Raw genomic sequence first — 20,982 nt, forward strand, 5'->3', positions numbered from 1 at the left:
CCCTTAAAAAAGATTTTTTTTTTTTATGTAGTTTTTTTTTTTTTTTTTTTTAAAGCCCTGAGTTACTCTTCAGGCTAGGTTCACACCTAGGCGATTTAGCGCGTGGATTTAACCCCGTGAGATCGCACAAAACAGAGATTTGCATTCAAGTCTATGGAAGCTGTTAACACGTTTGCAATTTGTCGCGCTGTAGAAATCGCCTGTCGCACAAAAAAGTACAGGAGTGATTTTCGGCCGGATGTCACGCGATTTGGGTCCCATAGACATCTCTTAGCATTGAAAACCCGTGCGACAACCGCACGAAAACAGCTCGCCAGCTCAGTTGCTTAAGTGTGAACCTTGCCTTAATGTCTATCTTGTTTTACTACTGTTTGTTATTGTCACTGTAGATGCTTTAAAGGCAGAATAATATACATTTCTTTTTTGGTGGCAGATTCAAATGTACCAACTTTCCCGACTTCTGCATGACTATCACAGAGATCTCTACAACCATTTGGAAGTGAATGACATCAGCCCAAGCCTCTATGCTGCTCCATGGTTTTTGACATTATTTGCCTCCCAATTTTCCCTTGGATTTGTTGCTCGAGTTTTTGGTAAGTCTTGCTTGTCTGCCTGTTTGTAAATTGGACAGCCTGTAGTAATTACACTGTTTAAAGGCTAAGTTTATCTTTTATATCCTGGATCGTCATCATTTGTAAATGGAGAAAGTCAAAACGGCAGAGGGACTTTACTGGCCCCAATGAAATAATGCATTTAATATTATTTTTATGTGGACTTTACCTTTAAAGGAACAAAATAAGTTTAGCACACACGTCCTGTCATTTTACTCCGTTTATTTTGGACTTATTACATAAAGGCTGTAGCCCGGTCATTTGGCTCATGTTATACTGTAGTCTTCATTACCCTGATCAATATCGGAGTCATGTGATTACTTATTTATCTGTTAGCGTTGTATCCTATTGCCAGACATTCTCTGGATGACTTTCCTCCTAGACTTCTTGTTTAAATTGAGTTCTTACAGACACTGATATATACAGTACATGATGTTTTACCTGCCTAAGGGCTTTGAACAGTCAAATCTGTAACCATATTTCTGTGAATCTAGAAGCATAGGATATAGAAATAAATATGTATCTTACAAGCTAGAAACTTCTAAAAAGGTTTTAGTTATGGCCAGGAGCCAAGTATAGGAACTTCCAAGATGTGCTTTTCTTGTAATATGTCATAAAGGGCAGCTTTTACAATCTAGTCCACGGTGAACTGTCATTTTTCCCGCCTGTGGGGGAAACTGACATTTCATGGCCTTTCTGCTGCTGTTTGCACCGCCAACCATTTCTCACCTAAAGCAAGGGGACGGTGCTTAGTGCAAATCCTACTATAGCACATTTAGGCTGCCATATTGGGGAGGCAGATTGGTGTTGATATGAATGATCCGTCACTTGCTGGAATTCCACTTTAATTCTCAGTAATAAAATATATTGTCACAAAATTACCTAGTACAAGGTTCTTCTAGCTCAGTTCTTTACTGCTAGCACAAAAAGCTAAGCAAAGTAATTGTGAAAAAAGTGGTTTGGATATTAGCCTTCAAATATAGATTAAACATGCAAAATATTAATGCGGTTTTGGAGGAAACCTGGCATCCTAAAAAAATACATAGGCTGCATTTGATTGCGTATTCTTTTACAATACCAGTTGTACCTACTGTCACGCTGATCCAGTGGCTTTAACTCTTTGAATAACTGAGCCAGAGCAATATGTTGCTCTGACTTGCAATTTTTAAAAGAAAGTCCGCAATGGCAGCTCAAGTAGTATTTTCATGACAGGTTTCCTTTAAGTGGCTACAACAGGTGCTAAACAAGAACAAAACACTTGATTTCCCTCCATCCATGCTAAACGGTATATATGGGGGAATCTCTCCTGTTGGCTATTGTATTATGACAGCCAGCTCCGGTGTCTTTCAGAATATCTGAACAGTAACGGCTGCTGATTGGCTGCAGTCATTGTACTGCTGACAATTTTCGTTCTGACTGCTTTAATTGAAAAACTGACTTTTGTTGAATAGAGGGGTGCTGGCAGGCCATACATATGTATGGTCAGCTGACTTTGTTAGGGCTTTTCCTGTCTCCACTATTATGTTTTCACACTTCTTTGTGAACAGAACTGAAGTTTTACTCAAGGCTAATTCTTATGTTTGCAGTTAGTGATTATCCTAGCTCACAATTTGAAATTGAAGGTTTATGAGTTCAGTAATAATACTTAAACCAATCTAGATTATGTCCAGATTACAAAGTGAGATCATAGAGAACCGCAGCTGAAAATAGCTGAATGTTATCGGATCACTAGGAACCATTTAATGTCTTATTGTTAGTACTACGTTTTATTTGTATTGTTCCAGCATGCTTTGTAGCATTTTACAGTAAATGTAATAGATTTTTAAAAAACACGGAAGACCTGTCAACAGAGACTACAATCCAAAGTGTTAGAAAACTATTTTTCATAAGCCAAAGCTGAAAAGGTAATGACACAAAATTTCACTTTCATCCCAGTACTATTTTGTTCTCTTGTTTTTTGCAAGGTACTTTTTATTATTTTTGCAAGTTAACAAAAAGGTTACAACATTTCCCGCACATAGGGAAAAACCCGGGAAACATACCCAGTGATAAGAAAATTTTGTTCTCTTGTTAGCGGCGGTGGTAGCCTATATCTTGACTTTAAAGAGAACTACGGACAAACCTTTTTTTGGGCATTTGTTCTCTTTTGGGTCACAGCAGGACATTCACTAATGTCCTGCTGTGACCCAAAACTCAGCATACAGTGGGCTATTGTCTGCTATATGCTGACAGCGCAGAGCGGTGCTGCATCTGAGAAAGATCACAACACTATTGTCAGGATCCACCCTGCTACTTGATTTACAGATGGTTCTGCCTCCCTAGAGCCAGAGCCAGCTGTGCCCTCCCCTTACCCAGCATTTCACAGTTCTACTTTAACTTATTGAGAACTACCAATATGACCTATTTGTCAGGGACATTAAAAATACATAAAGTATATGTATGTGTATAGCCTAAACTTGTTCTGGTTATTTTAGCTTGCTTATATACTGTATAGCTATAGCCTAAACTTTTTTTTGATCAAGTAGGGAAAGGTTAAAACCCCTTTCAGTTTAATGTTTGCTGCCCGTGTCGCATAGATGAGCTTTTCTCTAATTTATTGGTTCAACAGGAAATTAGAGGAAATCTCTACAGACTAGAATTCCTCTCTTAGGCCCCTTTCAAATGTGTGGTCCGATCAGATCCATATGTCAGATTTTCAGGCTGATCTGATTGGAATCTCACTGTTAGCCTGTGGGCAGACTTATCTAAACGATCGTGCATCCAATTACCCCAAAACTCCATCCAAGTCCAGAAGACAAAACGGAACAGAGTTCCGTTTTAGGAGGACCTAATTGTGATGGATGTGGGTAATCAGATGTACACAGACACATGTCCACGTACACCGGACTACATAGACCTCACATCGGTCCGGTAAATTCTGTTTTTTTCCTCCATCATTCCATACTGTTCCGATCAGCAGGGGACCCGTGCACTGATCGCAATTCACAGAACCCTATGTAAAAGGGGCCTATGTGAGTTGTCACTGGAAAATATGTCCTCATTGGAAGATGCACCCTCCTCTCTTGTCTGGTGACAACTGTAACTTATCACCAATACCATCATTTTCTGTCTGGATGATAACAGTTACCAGGACGAATAGAGAGGGTGAATCTCCCCCGCAGAGACACACAGCAATAAAATTGGCAGGGGCTCTAATCATTCCCTTCTCTATCCAAAACTAAATAAGTTTTGGCTTTACAAGCTGCAACCTGTAATCATTTTTTACTGTATGTGATTAATCTTATGTGGGTACACGCTTTCTCCTCAGATATTATTTTTGTACAAGGAACTGAAGTCATTTTCAAAGTAGCCATTTGTCTTCTCGGCAACAATAAAGAACTAATAATGGCATGTGACAACTTTGAGAGTATTGTGGATTTTCTGAAGATCAATATACCCGATATGACAAAGGACACGATGGAGAAAACTATTATGCAGGTGACCTGACCTGGTTTAAAAAAACTGTATACCAGCACAAATAGGATTATGGCAAATTCATATTTTTCAGTGGCATTTTATTTTGTTACAGCCTGTTATGTTACTGACTTTTACATTAACATAAATATCCTGATATTTTAACATAGATGATATATTTGTCTGCATTACTAAATTTGTCTGGAGTTTATTTTTTGGAATAGTAGTTGCCTTTAGATTACAGCAACTCAGATCAGTGCATAGGCAAAGTGACAGTTTTGAAGCCAGCGACTGAAGCAGCTTATACGTGCCTTCTCGTCACTTCCCTGCTGCCCTGTTTTCCATGAAGGGCCATACATAAGTTACAAGTCAGTCCTATTCAGAAAGTATACAGGAAAATGCTCTTGCAGCCCCGTGTGACTGCATTGAGGCCTGAGTGACCAGTTGCTGTCACATGCTCCACCATACCTGGAAGTAGCGGGTATTTCTCTTCTTTGTCAGTAGCAAGTGAGCACAAGCTCCTGCAGGGGCCAACATTAAACTGAACCTTTGCTTTAAGGATATAGAATATGTATTTTATCTTTTCCTGGGTGCCAGTATGTGGGTATAAATAATGCTTTAGTAGCTATGTAGTGAAGTATGAATTTAGTGTAGCTTTCTGAACAATAGGCCTAGTTTGGTGTCTGGGAGACTGTTCAGGTGCAGTAGACTGCTAAAACATACGTTACACTCCTTCTGTAAAATCCTGGCCCCTGTGAGGTTATAGCCAGTCTAGAAGCCAAATGTTTTCAAAGATACCTAAAGTATTATAGTTTCTGTCGATATCATGAAGACAATATTCCTGAGGTTTGGGACTGCTCTGAACAGCTTTTACCTTTTTTAAATGTAGGTGTTTGAAATGGACATTTCCAAGCAGCTTCATGCTTATGAGGTTGAGTACCATGTAATTAACGATGAGATGCTGGAAGCCTCTAATTCCTGTGATGACACAGAGTCCTTCCAAAGACTTGAAAAGGCCAATAACCAGCTGAAAAGACAAAACATGGACCTTCTGGAAAAGCTACAGGTAAGCAGAAAATATTGGCCATGAGGAGCTTAACGTGTATGGAAATACAAAATATTAAAAAACAAAACACATGCACACTTGTCACCATACATTGAACCCTGAAAAACAAAACAAAAAAAGGAAATACCTTTTTTAGGGGCTTTCAAAGGTGGTCATGTAACACTTTGTCCTCCCATCATCTCCCTCAGCTCGGAGGGGTGGGGTGGAGAGACTACAGATGATGTTTGTGGCTTCCTCTGATTTCACAGGTCCCTGAAGACATTTAGCTCTATAAAAACCCATGGTGCAGGCCATAGACAGTGATGTGCATATGGTTGCCACCTGTCTGGGTTTCACCCGGACAGTCTGGGTTTTGAATGCTGTCTCCGGGTTTCATGGCAGCTGAAACTTGGACATAAGATGTCCGGCAGACAGGGCAACCAAAATTAAGATAGGGGCTACTGGCCCCCCACTGAAAATAGCCTCGACTTTGATATTTAGATGTTATTGGTTGTGGTATTTACATATAAATAAGCTGCGACTCATTCTCCTCAAAAAATGTCCCGTGCGTCGCTAGAGTGTTCGGGTTTCGCTGGAAGAAAAGATGCCAACCCTAGATGTGCAGGATCTGATTTTATTCCACCTGTGGAGGGCTGGATGGGGGTATGGCAGCTAACCTGACTACTAGAGTTAATGACATGAAATGCTGACTTTAACTCCAGGCAGAAAGTCTAGATATGCAAACTTACCATGGCAGCATAGATCTTCTTCCATGCTTGGCGTAGTCAGACTGAACCAGGAAAGAAGAGGAACAAGCAGGATCGCCAGGTATTTCCAAGCAAATGTAGAAGTAAATAAAAATAGGATGGATTTACCAAGAAATATATGAAAACATAGCCACATCTATGTAATTTATAGGGTAAGAAACACTTTAAAAAAAATAGCGTTGTATTGAATGTCTACTTTCTGGGACATATTGACCTTGCCTAGTTCTGTAATATATGGAAAGGACATGTATGTATATTTGTATGTGGGTCATTCAATTAAGAAAATGTAAAAAAGTAGTATCTGCCAGGATACAAAATGAAAAAGGGAAGCAATATTCCATTTCTAGTTATTACTCATTTAAGTTGTTGTAATGTTTACATGAAAATACATTTTCATGTGTCTTAGACATCTCAGTGTAATATGTGTACAGTCTTCCTCTAATGGCTGTCTAATTAAAGTTAACTTCCCTAAAAAATAATTGCATAGATAAAAGGATAAGCCATAGAAAGGGTCTGATGCCTTCAGCTTATCTGAGTAGACCTACACAGAGACAGGAACAGTAAAATAATCCTTTTGGCCTCTTTAAATTGACCTAATCGAACCTACCCTCCCCCTGCACAGACACAAACTTACCGAGTTTTATGAGCCTGTCTCCTGGCCAGAAGATGCAGGTAGAAGAGCCCAATGGGGATATACTGCGCAGGTGCAGCCAGGATAAGGGGACTTTCACCGCAGGATATAAAAGAAAAACAGAGGCCAGACCAGTCAGAGCTCGTTAAGTATGCATCTGTGCAAGCGGAGAGTAGGATCGATTAGGTCAGCTTAAACGGGCCAAGAGGATAAGTTAATTTTGTTTTAAAGTGCATTTATCTTATAAGCTAACTTACTCCAAAACTAGTTGAAAGTGTGGCCTTCTTATGTAATGAGCATACGGCTCTTTCCTTGTTCATGTATATTTACTAACTGCATATTGCACATTAAAACCTAATGATATTTGTTCTATTTGTCTTTTTCATAACAGTCTATCTGTGGACTTCTCTGTTAGTGAAATGCATTAGTAAATTGGAGGAGACAGATCTAGTTGCAGTCCTATAAAAGCTGTTTCCTTTTGCTGAACTGTGCAACGTATGTAACAAAGCACTGGTGATAATGTATGGCAAATAAGGTCAGGAGTGTAAAATTGGGCTGTTACATTAGGTCGTGTTGTATTACATAATGTTACATTACTCTGTTACATTAGATTACCTTTTGTGACATTATTTTGAAAGAATAACAGTGTAGGTCAGAATTGCATCAAGCTTTTGTCTTGCATTTAATTCCTCCATGTGTCAGGATAATGGATGCTGCACTCTCCTAGAAGTCATTAGCTTGTTCTTGTTCTCTTCTTTCCATAATAGGTAGCTCACACAAAGATTCAGAACCTGGAAACCAATGTTGAAACAATTTTATCTCGCGAAAGCAAAATGAGAAACTTGATCCGATCTCTGGAGCAAGAAAAATTAGCATATCAAAGGGCTGTGGAGCAAATGAGGAAATACGTGCCAGCTCATGTACTAACAGACTGTGAACTTTTGCTAAAGGATCTTAACTGTAGCCCAAACAACAAAACAAAGACAGGAAGTAAGCAATAAGCATACAGCTAGTGCCGTTCTGGCATAAAGCTACATAGTCTCCTAAAAACCAAAAGCAAAGACAACAATTCATGCATGCTCTGATGGAGGACTGTGGATTCAATGCATGAACATGTACTTTCATCAGTGTTGGGGCTTTTAATGTGTACAGATTTACTATGACTGGAGTAGCCTACAGCCTTTAATTAAAACTACAAAACATCATCAGATTAATTGCAGAGATTGCCTCTGTAATTTCAATATGCAAAACGCTGGTCATTGTATACAGTACTAAAAAAGGGAAAAACTATTTGTTTTCATGTGTACATTTGCAAGCTGACGCTTGAAGTCACCAATCAGTGGCAAGACATTATCTATCAACTGTCAGTTGCAGAGAACGTGTCATAGGGAGAGTGATAATACTTGAAAATGAATGACTTTTCCCAAAGAACAGCATGGTCCACACGTATACTGTGGATAGCTTGTATGAACTGCTCTTTATTTGTGCCTGTCATGATTCTACTGACATTTGTTACACGCTTGTAGAATGTTTATTAAGGAATCACTACGTCATGTTTAATGAATGGAAAATATATTGGTTGCCTATACTTTGTGTAAACATTTTAATTGGCACTGTTATCCTAGTGTTGGCTAAAAATATGCCTCCAGCACTTGTAATGAGGTCAGAATTTCATAGCGACCTGTGTAGGTCACATGATTAAAGTTGTGTGAATGACCCCTTTGAGGTTTTAATCCTGGCATAAATTAATGGTGAGCAAAAAGAATACAGAGTCGGGAGAAAAGAAAAAAAATAAGGAATTTTTCCAAAGTAACAAATAAGTTTTTTGGGGGTTTTTTTCTGATATGATGTGTTAAAAAAAAAATAGATAGACCATACACCACTTGTCTTTCAGTATTAAGTTTAAGACAGCTGTGTCCATATTTGTCTGCTGTTGAACTTGACGCTTAATGTTAGACTGTTCAAAGAGTGATGTTAAAGCAACCCGAGGTTGTAATGTAAGATTAGTTTTGCATTGATGTACCCTCCAGCACTGCTCTCCTTGCTTGTCCGTAGAGCAAATGCATGTCCCCATCCCTCAATGCAATCCTTGAGTGGCCTATCACAAGTCCTGGCATTGCCATTTGTCTATAAATATGCAAATAGTGACTTTGAGAAAGTCCCTATTTACATATTCTTTAATAAAGACAATAGAGAAGCGATGAGGACATCGTTACAAGAAGCTGTAAGTTGACCCCTTATGTTGTCAGCTACCGGTTCATCTTCAAAGACACCAGTGCACCAGTGTCATCTTCAGGCAGTCTGGGGACGTACAATCAAAACCAAAACATATTTAAAAATGTACGGCAGATATGCATGTGGGAACCTTAAATGTGTTATCAGGTTCACAGATTTACGAGAAATTTGGTGGCAGTGAGTGCCTACTAATGTAGTAGGTAATGGGGTTTGTATCGTTTTATTTGTTTTTTTAATCAAAGGTATGTAAAAATGCCTCCTGAGATTGCCTTTAATCATTGCTTGATATTATTGAGACAAGCATCATATTTAAATATGATTCTGAGATAAAAAGATTCTGGGAATTTTGAGATTTGCCATATAAAGTCTAAAATAAGTCATTTTATTTGAGGAAGGTTTTATTTTTAACAAAATCCGATTTTCTTGTGTTTTTATACTTTATAAGAGATCAGTAGGTGTTCATTGATGGAGCAAAGTTCTTCTTTCTGTCTGGCATATAGAAGTCATTTTAGAGCAGCAGCAGGGATGACACCTGCACACAATGGCAGTGTAGTAATAGGAAAGGTACAATGAAGTTAAATAGTCACTTGTTAGGATACATATACAATGTAGAAACAATAAACACCCACAAAAACACTGCTTAAAATGCCGAGGTTTATACAGGCATGGATCACTGTGCTTGATACTTCTCAACTATAAATAAATGTTAATTAGACCAGAGTTGTGATTTTTCTGTTGCTAAGGAAAATACATGGATGTATCATAATGTTCATGGTTTCACATTAATCTATAAAGAAACATTTTATATGTGTTTTTCTTTTTTATAGTTTTCTTTTTTTGTATACAGTTTTTAATAGAAAACCTGTACTGAAGGGAATATGTAGTGTGCCAGTGCTGACCTCCTGAAAAGTCTGGTTGTCTGGCTCTCAAGCTGATTTGATGGTTTTGATACTTTGAACCACTGACCCAGAAGAAGCATGCAGAAAAGTTTCCTGATTTCACTTGTTGCGTGTGTGTTCTTAGCCATTGGTTAAAGCCAATGACTTCTGATGTTTTTGATGAAGCAGCCAATATTTGAAGCGTGGGTGCCGCTGTTGGCACTTTTTCGACTGGCATCCCTCGATCAGCTGATCAAAGAAGCATGTTAGAAAATTCTTGGTCAAACAGAGCGAGCAACCAATGAGCTTCCGGCTCGGTTTGAGTATTTTACTTCAATGCTTTCTAAGTAACTGGCCAGGGACAAGTATGTAGATAAGGTGTTCTGATTTCACTGATTGTGATGCCAGAGGATCAGCATTTTAACCAGTCAGTAGAATTTTCAAACCGAGATATATTTGCCTCATTGCAGTCTGTGAAAGCCACACAGAGGATTTTAAGTTTGAAAGTAGGTCCCTTATTGCGACCCCCATTAGCAGTTCAACTGTTAAAACTGCTTTCATGTCCTTGTGTTCAGACATAATGCGACTCTGATTGGATCAACCTAGTCTTACACAAAACTAGCAGTTGGGCAGGAGAGCACTTTAATGTGACAAGCCCAGTTACCCATAGCATCCATTCTCATCCATCTTTGTTTGGTCTTACTACATTAAATTGCCAAAAAGCTGATTGATCCCTATTGGTAAAACAGTAACAAAAATAGGCCTTTGCTTATAGCAACCAATAACTTTCCTTTTATTCAATTTTTTTGGACTAGGTTTTATAAGATAGCCCCACAAATAATTAAGAAAATGTCTTACACTTAAAGCAAGCCTGTAATGAGAGAAAAAGTTATCATTATTGTTAACCTCTTTGAAAGTTAAAGTTGCCTGGCTGTGAATGCTGACTTAATAGCTCGACCCATTCAGTTGTGTAAATAATCTGTGGATACCCTGCGATACAAGCTCTATCATACTCTCTTCCCTGGCAGCTTGTGGCACCCGACTTCCCTCTGATCCAGCACTGCAGCCTACATCAGTATTTTCAGCACTAAAAGCTTCTGGGAGAGTCGGGTACCTGTGCCCCCCTGCTGCATGCTGTTCTCCGAGTTTCTCCGATTTCCTTTCTCCTACCGCTACATCACTAAGGAATTTAGCATTGGGGCAGGGGTTCAGAGGATGGAACCATAATGCTGGCTGGTGAACACAGACATTTCACACTCTCAGAAGTGCAAAATGTTTCAGAATCTGTCTAAGGCTGCAGCCCTGGAACTGAACATGGGAGACATGGTCCACCAGAGAGGTGAGCATGGTAGCACTTCTGTCGCAGTCAACCACTTTTCAAAATCCATTACAGGACTGACTGGGTTACTTTACATTTCTTCTGGCAATAAAATTACAGATCAGGAAAATCTTTATTGCATATTTTCTCCAGGTTAGTAAGCTTTCAAAACAAGCAAACAATGGCTGTTACTATATTTTTCTCCTGATCGATTACCTTAAAGAGTGTAGTCAGATGTGCAGTCGTAATGTGACCACTATCAGGAAAAGAGCTGTAGAGCCGGGCACAAGCCTGCAAACTCAGCTTGGCTAAACTCTCTATGGAGAGAGGAAAGTAGCAAGAAACAATTTTACCAGGCATCTTGTGGAGTCTTGCTGATGTGATATTCTCTTCTGAACTGTCTGAAACCAGCTAGGATGGACAACTATCAACTATGGGTCACTTTAGACTTTACTGCACATGTGCTTTAAAAGGGGCTGCATCAACATCTTACTTTTGGGGGAAAGCGAGCACTGAGCCAAACCGCTCAGTTCACATCAGTTCTTGTTGGGCTGCAGAAGATTGGCATTACGTTATGAAATCTAACTGATGAAAAATGTTGGCTTCATTAGCTATTTTAGCCATGCACTACTTAATGACCAGCACAGTCTTTGAGGATAATATATTTGTGTTGACCTTGCACAGTTTTGGCTCGGGTCTAGTTGCATTTTGCAATAGACTAATACATCTTAACAGTGTGGCTAGCAGTTTTGAAGAAAATTGAAGCCCATCATGTAAAAACGGCATCTTCATTTTTTTTTTCTTCAAATTAATAGATTCATTTTCATTACGTTCTCGTAAAGAAAAACAACTTTTCAAATATTTTAAAGGAAACTGAACTGAACTTTTTTTTCTAGGCAAGCCCTATATCTCAGGACTGATTTTTGTTAAAGGATCCATATTTTATAGAGTCATACCAGTGGCATACATATGATATGCCAAGTGCTGTCCCACCAGCCAGACCTATAGCGAATATGCTCTGTAGTTGGGGGGGGTTTTTCAAGACATTTTTCTCAATTTTCTTAAATGTCAGTTTTATGTACTTCTGAAAGAAACCAAAGCCATTCATACAGTGCAGGTAGGATGGCACATTTGTGTTACTTTGGCGTTGGATGATTTTCATTATGCGTTGTTTTCCATTATGTGCATCTGACGTTCTTTAGGAGCCTCTGTCCATGTTCCTGGGTATGGGGACACTTGCCATGACTATCAGTTGGGCTTGCCGCCATCACTTAACCTGCCTGTCGTTATAAAGTCTTTCCATAAATCAGTCCCCCTGTATTAAGAAAAAGCCACTAATTGTTTGCCACAGACATAATGTGTCTAATGCTTAAATCTGGTCCTGCAACCAGATATTTACATTCTGACATATATTATGACCAGCTCAGAGGCATATACACAGTGCTTGCCATGAGCTGCTTCTTCAGTAGGAAAATTCTAACCTGGCTGGTGGATTTTTTTTCATCTGGTTTACTGAGGTTACTGTATGGTTATTTGTACTGCATGAACTGACCAACTTGCAGAATTTGTTGGGCTAGCAGTTACTGAGCCACAGGACTTGCTGTGTAGCAGTAAATGAAAAACTGGATATAATATTTTAGCAATAATTCCTTCTCACATCTGATCCATTTTACATTGGAATGCAATCACTTATTTGTACTGAGTGAACCATGTGCCATGTTACTGAGTGAGGCAAAAGCATCATGGCATTTTTGTTGCAGGAATTTTAGAAGCATCAGGTAATTAGCAGTAAGCGCATGCATTTTGTGTATATGAAAATTTCAGAGATGCCACATCGCTGGCATTCGCACAGATTAGCCTTTGCATGGCACATGACGTTACTGGTTCTCAGGAGATACTGTTTGATTTTAAAAGTGCTTGACATTATTCACCAAAGTCAAAAGTAAAATTCCATTAATAAAGTCCATATTGACTCATTGTAAAGCCATACGATATTTTACTCCGCTTAGACATTTTCTGCAGGCAGTGTTAAAAATGTTCTCTTGTGCAAACCTGTGCCAAATTTGGATATTTGTTATCCTACATGCTAATTGATATTACTATGTGTATTTGCTTCCAATGCAATGATTCACTCAAAACACCATTCCCTCCTCTCCACCTAAAAAAGAATAAAATGTCTCTTAAAAAATAAATGTGTGCGTTTGTTTTTCTTTGAAGGAGCAAAAAACAAAGTGTGGCTATAACTATACAAGATACGATAATGTGTCCTGAGTCATGGATTGGCCTTCACCATGGTAGGGGATGTCCACTTTGCTGTAATGGTAGTTCAGAACCCTGTTGATTTTGGAGATTACATTCTGAAACCTGGCTACACAGAGCGTGAATTAGTAAGGATCTGCTCCACTAGCAATCTGCCCAGCCCAACTGTGGGCTTTTAATAGCAAAAGAGTGGACATGACAGCACACTAAACTACCACAAATTGTGAGTCAAAGTTTACCGTAAAAAATGCTAAGGACTAACACACTATAGAGTGATGTGTATTTCATGATTAACTATAAATAAAGACAGTTTTTCATTTTTTTTATAATATTGCTTTTGATATACAAGTCATATGTAATCAGAGTGAAATAGAGCAATTGATACATCAAGTGAAAAATATACACAAAGTCCACAAAAGATGGATGGCCAGATTACCCTGAAACAGGTACTCAGACACAAGGCAGGGAGGGGTGAGGTCTCCGAGTACTGACACTTCAAGATAGAGCCCCCTCTTTAGATGAGACCAGATGTATCAAGAGTTTATCGCTCACTTTCTCAATTGCTATATGTCATTCTAGATATATATGACTTTTAAACTGAAAGCAATATTGCAATTGTTGTAGAGAAGATGTTTTACCCTTTTTTTTGTTTTCTTTCATGTTTTAATGTAAGGTTTCTGGTTAATCTTGACGCAACATTTGTCTTTAGGTTGCTACTCTAGCTGGGTGTTTCTTTATTAGTAACACTTCAAGTTCAAAACCAGGTGCAAGGTAGGACAATGGCCTCTGTATCTAACAGGACCTGTAGTAGTTTTGATGACCATGGCAAGACTGGCGTATGGTGTCATAACCAAAACATTCTGTGTGTCCCATGGTAATGGTAGAGTGTGAGCATAGCCAACTGGCATGTTGAGAAAAGGGTGATGCTTGTTTTAAGGGGATGGGTGGAGTTATCAAGCAGCTGCTGAGTAGTACTTGAAAGGCAAATATACTGACAGAGTTTGAGGGTGTTTTTTTTGGCAGGCAAGAAGTTGTTAGTTCAGGAAGGAGCATGTTGCTGTTTTAATGTTTGTGGGGTTATCAGGCAACCAGTTGACTCCTCAAGGACCTTTCTGAACAACCCTTTGAACAAGCAAATGAAAAGCCATGGTCAGGACATGTCCCACTAGGGAGAAGATCTTTTGTCTTTATGACTAAGGAATCTTGTTTCCTCAATCAAACAAGTGACTGGCTTGGACTGGAAGAATGCTGATATTTGATTCTCCACAAGAGTTTCCATCTCCCCCTAGTTTTCCAGACTGCTAGCAGCTTTTAGTGGTTGGATGAAAAACATGCTATGAGAAGTTTTTGGGATAGATGCATTTAACATATTAAGTAAACTTAAATACCAGTATACAGGACCACCAGTATACAGGGCAATCTAAAAAGTCACACACTAAAATGTTGCAGCAATAATACAAAAGGACAGAATACCAAAAAACTAGACTTGTTTTTGTAATTTTTTAATGGAAACTCTATGAGGAAAGAAAAGTTGAGTTGGGTTGGTACCTGAAAGCCAATGCTTACTGTATGAAGCAGCTGTTAGGAGTCCCAGACAGAAAGGAACATACTTATAAAGTGGCATTCTGAAGTAAAATATCACTATTTTCAAGCGTGTTGGAAGATTTGGAAATATTGCCAAATATTGTCCATTAAGCACTTACACAATTGTGTGCTTCCAGCACAGTGTCAACAGAATGCCATAAACTGCCTGTTGTACCTTCACTACATTGTGATGATAATTAGGACTAACGAACCACATAATGAATGAAGAGAAGGATGAAGTCGTAAGAGACTCTCCAATTTCTGCAAAATTTGCAAGTCAATAATAAACAGATTTAAATCTTATGTCTTTAGTGGCCAGAGACAGAGGTGGTACATTTCATATTACCCCACACTAAAACAACCGGCTCAAGACAGTTTGGGTTGAACCAAGCAGATTAGGTTGATGGGAAGCATAAACAGTACTTAGCCCAGGGTTTGTAAAGCCTCAAAAGACTTCTACTTAAGCCCCGTTGTCATAATACCTCTAAACAGTTCTCAACAGGCTCTAATGTAGAAGAAGGCAAACTTTCTCCTACAGCTGTGGTGAAACCACAATTCCCATTACGCATTGCAAGACCTTGACAGTCACAGGCATGACTTTCAGAGTCAGGTGCATTTGTAGTGTAGCTACAGCTGGAAGGCCAAAGTTTGCCTACCTCTGCTCTAATGCATCCTGGTCAGTAATTCAGACCAGGTTGGACTTGATGGACTTATGTCTTTATTCAACCTCAAATACTATGTAACTATGTAATACAAAATAGGAAATATTTATTCTCTCTGGCTGTACAGGTGATGTATGATTCCCATACACTGAGTGGCCAAATTATTAATACCACCCCATCAGTACTTTGTTGGGCCACCTTTTGCCTTCAATACTGCGGCGATTCTTCTTGGCACTGACTCCACGAGATGTTGAAAGGTGATGCGAGGAATCTGACACCATGCCTGATGAATAGCACTGTCCAGTTCTGTGAGATTTGATGGTTGTGGAACCAGCTGCCTGATGGCTCTTTCAACTTCGTCCCACAAATGCTCATTTGGATTGAGATCTGAGGAGTGTAAACACAACTTTTCCATGAAACTGCCATGACTTCTTTATGCTGCAACAGTCACCTCTTCCAGCAAGCAATCTAGTCATGGATAATTGCCTTTCTTGATTTGTTTGCTTTTGTATGTGTACATGTATTTTCTTAAATTTAAATTACCACCACAGCTTTTTTTCTTTTCTCTACATTTTATACAACTCTTCCAGAATCAATATGCTGCAGGTGATATTGAGCTGGGTATACCTAGTTAGAATGTCACATGGACTTTTCGAATATAAAATCTCATCAGAACATTTGATAATGCTATAAGAGAGTTGATCATTGTTCTAAATTTCGATTTTGAAAATGAATGGAGTTTGGTGAAGGTGAACCATATTCACTATTAGAATTGCGTTTGTCCAAGAAAAATTTTCTATCTTGCCTCTAGGCTTGAAATTGATCCTCCATGTGACCTCGATAATTATTAGGATAATTAAAGGATAATTAAAGGTTCCAAAAATATATTTTTTTCAAACAAAAATCGTGTGTACACAGCTTTAGTTGCAGTCTCTAGCACAAATGTTAAATATGAAATGGCCATATGCAAAATGTCATCATTAACCAGCTTCCAAGAAATCAGTTTTTTTTTTCTCGTTATATAAACTATATAAATAAAGAAAGAAAATATACTATACACTCCTCTTAAGTTTGTATATGAAGCTAAAGCACAGGAAAACAGATGTCAGCTGGTATTTATCTATTGCAGTATATTACCTAATTGGAAGAGCATATATTTCTGGTTCATTACTATTATATATATCCTCATATAACTGTTCAAGGCAGTAAGAAAGTTGTGTTGGTGATGGAGTAAGGTTGGCATGTTGTGATTCTAAATTGCCAATAGAGGTCACTAGAATACTCTCTGATTCTTGTATGCATTATTTGCACTCTGTTGTTAAAATCAGCAAGCAGACACTGAATTTTACCGAGTAAAATTACAAATTCACATTCGGAATAAGTGTTGTGTGACAATTTTCTGTAATCTGCCAATTGGCTGTTGGATTTCATGCTGGAAAAATATGTGCTGTACAATTCCACAGTCCTATTACATAGTACACAAGAAGTGTCTTCTGAACATCCAACCCCTCCTTCACCACTTTAAAAACAATGAGCTACTGTTAACACATGTGCAATGCAGTGGAGACATCTGAATGGGTCCTAAATATACACACAAGGGATATGCACACCACTTTTTGTTCCGGAGTTAGCTCCCTGCTCATTGGACAGAGGTGATCATGCAGATGAGGTGACACAAGAAGCTGAATCGGGAAACAATTGTGCCACCTGCCTTGCTACGCAGTGTGGCAGGGATGTATATATATATATTTATATATATATATATAAGGGATGCACCGAAATTGATTTTTTAGACTGAAACGAAAAATTAAAAAAAATGTCAGGCGAGAAAAAAATGTAATGTTTTTTAAAATAATCAGTTTTTTAATTATTTTATTTTTATAAAATGTTTCTTTTTTTGGCTTTACTGATGGGGGCTTTGAGGAGCTATCAGGGGTCTAAACAGCCCCCTGATATTTCCCTTTTAAAATAAAAAGAGATTTTGAAGACACAGAGTCCAAAATCTGTTTTTCTGCAAGCCCCTGTTATAAATGAGCAGGACGCCTCTATACTTACTGTCCATTTATAAACTGTGGATCAGCTACTATGCCACAATCTTGAATGGACTGGAAGTGATGTACAAAACGTCCGGTTCACTCATAACTGGGGATACAGTAAGCATCCTATGTCCTTAATTATTTACAAACACTCAATGATTTATAAACACTCCGTCCTGATTGCTGAACGCTTGTAACCCACTCTCTATCCTGTGTTGTCAGTGAGTTGAGAAGACTCCCCACTGCCTCTGCCAACACAGGTGGGGGAGAGCAGCCGGCATCGGAGGGGACACAGACCCGCATCCAGTGGAAAGGAGAGAAGCTAGGGATCCACTGAATTGTCTGCCCTTATGGTACCTTTGGCATGTTCCCCGAAGTACCATTTTTGGTGGAGATATTTCGGCAGACCAAATTTCGGTGCATCTTTAATATATACAGTGTATTTACAAAACCATACCTTTTGAATCTTTTGAGATGGAAAAGGACACCTTTTTGCACATAGTATGAATATAAAAGACATACCACCTGTCAGGCCCCCAGACATAAAGAATTAATATGATTATACCCACAAGTGTTGTTTTTCACCACCACATTTCCTTTATAGTGCTGATCAAATAGCAAATGTGATCATTGAGGCTGGATGAAAGGATCAGAGCAGTGTAACACTTTTGATAAATACTTAATTTTTTAGGGAGATTTATACATCGGATTAAAAAGAGGGACAACCGAGAGAAAAAAAGGGACAGAGGGACTGGACTCCAAAATGAGGGACAGTTGGGAGGTATGCAAACCTGTCAGGTTAAAGCGTATGCGTATATGAATTTAAATGTGCATTCAGCTATTTGCTCAGAGTTCTGCTTTAATTGCCTTTTCTGCTTGCTGATGATGACTGTGGTAGGTGTCTGTAAATGTGTAAGTATGTTTTTTCATCTGTCATCCTTTTTCCCTAAATTGATAGAAGTAAGAAGTGGGGGGTGTGACGCCTGCGTAATAATAAAGTAATAGTTTCTAAAATATCCCTTCTTTCTGATTCTATTAGGGGATATGAAAACGTGATATCCACAAAGAGAATTTAGTCATTGGTTGTAGAAGTAAACTGACAGGGCTTTTAAAGAAATGAAATCATCCCTAGTGCGCGTCTACATGTTCAGGACAGCTGTATAGCACGGCGTTGTATTTACTAAGCTTTACTGCTGTGCATTTTAGACTTTCTCTGGCTTCATAACTGACAGAAGCTTCACCCTGCAAGAGTATTTCCTGTTTTTCAGGAAATGTGAAGCCATATAGTTTAGGCCGCAGACAATAGTGAAGGGGAAATATTGTTATTAGCAGTGCTCTAAAAGGATTGTCACATTATAACCTCTGTCAAAATTAATAACCATTCAGACAATTAAATCATCCAAGTATGAAAATACTGCAGGGCAAAGAGAACTCAATTGTTTTCTCTCTAGGGACAGCTTACAGTTTTATTGTTATTGTTGTATAACTGCACTGTGTATTCATGGACCAATAATGCTGCATTTATCGCACTGCTTCTGTAGTCTAAGGATCTACGAATCATTCAAAAAAAAAAAAAATAACAGCAATAACCACTAAACTATAAGGCCAAAAGTAAAAAAAAAAATAAGTGGATGGCTTACAGTAAAACAGTGGGGCTCCTCTTTAGGGGGAAATCTGTCTTTTTTTTCATTTCATTTTAACCATACATATAAATGGATCACCATTTCTCACCCTTTACAATGATGTAATGCACCCCATTGAAGAGGAGTTACCCTTCCAGAATACATACCAGACCCTTATCCCAAAGAGGGATCTGGTATGGGTATTAAGGGGGATCCCACACAAAATCTCCAAAAAAAATTTGCTTTCCCCCCCTTCACATCAGAGTCCCCCCTTCACATCACAAACCACCTTTAAATCAGAAGTTCCACTTTACATCAGGAGCCCTCTTCACATCAAGAGTATATTATATATTAGGGGTCCCACTTTAACATAAATGTTCCACGTTCACATCAGAGCTCCCCTTCCCCCCCTTTAAATCAGAGTTCACCCTTTATATCAGGAGCCCTCTTCACATCAGAAGCCCCCTTCACATCGGAGCCCCCCTCCTTTAAATCATAATCTTATGGACACCAAATACAAAACAGCTGGGGCTCCCGGTCTCAGCAAATACAGACATATATTTTTTATTTATGCCCATACCCCTGTATTTGCATCCACGAGAATGACCCCTAATGATGTACCTCTAGCAGAGCACAAAAAGCAGAATAACTTTGCCTTTCTCTATCTCAGTCTGGGTTTGTGGATGCTTTGGACCATACTTAATTAAACCAAAAAATGAGCAAATCCCTAAGTGAAAGTGCATTTCCCACAGCAACCAATCACAATTCATCTTGTTCTGGTCTGGTTTCCTTCATAAGGATTTTGACTGGATACTATTGCTTTTTTAGCTTTGCTCCTTGCACTGTTTACTCAAGGCGGCTGTTGGTCTCCTTGAAAATTGATGTGTCACCCAGCAAAGCTTTATACTTCTCAGGAGCCCTGGAGACTTGGCGTTTACACAGGGCTAAGGACTCCCTCGCTGTCTTCATGTGCAGGACACCTGATCAGCTAAACATCAAGCAGCAGTGCTGTCTCATGAGAGGGAGGGGATTGAGTCAATCCTTCCCCATAGTGTGGGCTCCGCTGCTGTGCCCTGCATGAGCACAAGTTGGCTTAAAGTGTATTTCCACCCATCCTCTCTTGTATTGGGTTAGCATTGTAAATGATATCATGCATATGGAGGAACTTATGGCTTTAGACACGGGTACTTATATTCACTTTTACTCTCTACTATATAAATTTAGACTTGTATGGTACAAAGGTGCTCCCTTGCAAAACAATCCGTCCTTGAGTCTCTGGATATTACTTTGTGCCATCACTTATGCCCCTACTGATCACGTTGAGTTGTGTTCTGTCCAACCACTTTTATGTTGATTGATCAACATATACTTGTATCTGCTTTGGTCTGTTGTTACTACTCTATTGCATTTTGTTACACCAATAAAAGTTGATTCAACTATAAAATGAATTTCCACGTTTGCAGTCAAATTTGAGAACCTCCCACTATATGTTTGTTATGTGTTCCCATTCACACAGCATACCTTAAAATATTTCTTACCTTCTAGCTGTTTGAAACAGGAATTGATGTAGGACACTACAGGCAGCTTCAGGTCTTTAACTCTTTCTTAGGATGGACAGCCCTGCTCATATAGTTTACAAGTGATAATGAAATCTTCCAGCACAGTACAGACGGGATTAATTATAATATACTTTAGGTTTGGGCTTAGTATACTATGCACATTGATCAGCTGTGCAGGGAAGTGGTGTCCAGGGCTTACTGAAGCATTTCTCTGCAGTTATGTGACCTGCGATTTCATCCTGCAAGGACTTTTGGGAACACTTTACTGGTACCAAGCACTTATACACTGGCTGTACAGCTTTGCATTGTCAGTGGCACTAGA

At 38.9% G+C, this 20,982-nt stretch overlaps 1 protein-coding gene across 5 annotated transcripts in view; it reads left to right on the forward strand.

The window, feature by feature from the left end:
• The window catches only part of TBC1D4 (TBC1 domain family member 4), a 137,935-nt gene extending 129,673 nt beyond the window's left edge, over positions 1 to 8,262 (forward strand). For all 5 annotated transcript variants that reach the window (XM_018566066.1, XM_018566067.1, XM_018566068.1 and 2 more), the window contains 4 exons: positions 434 to 593; positions 3,919 to 4,088; positions 4,954 to 5,130; positions 7,275 to 8,262. In XM_018566066.1, coding sequence (XP_018421568.1) covers positions 434 to 593; positions 3,919 to 4,088; positions 4,954 to 5,130; positions 7,275 to 7,508 — 741 coding nt within the window. In that variant the 3' untranslated portion in view covers positions 7,509 to 8,262. The remainder of the gene's footprint in view (positions 1 to 433; positions 594 to 3,918; positions 4,089 to 4,953; positions 5,131 to 7,274) is intronic.
• The last annotated feature ends 12,720 nt before the right edge of the window (positions 8,263 to 20,982 follow it).

Source organism: Nanorana parkeri, unplaced genomic scaffold, assembly GCF_000935625.1.
Source record: "Nanorana parkeri isolate BGI_ZX_2015 unplaced genomic scaffold, ASM93562v1 scaffold912, whole genome shotgun sequence".
Taxonomy (NCBI): Eukaryota; Metazoa; Chordata; class Amphibia; order Anura; family Dicroglossidae; genus Nanorana; species Nanorana parkeri.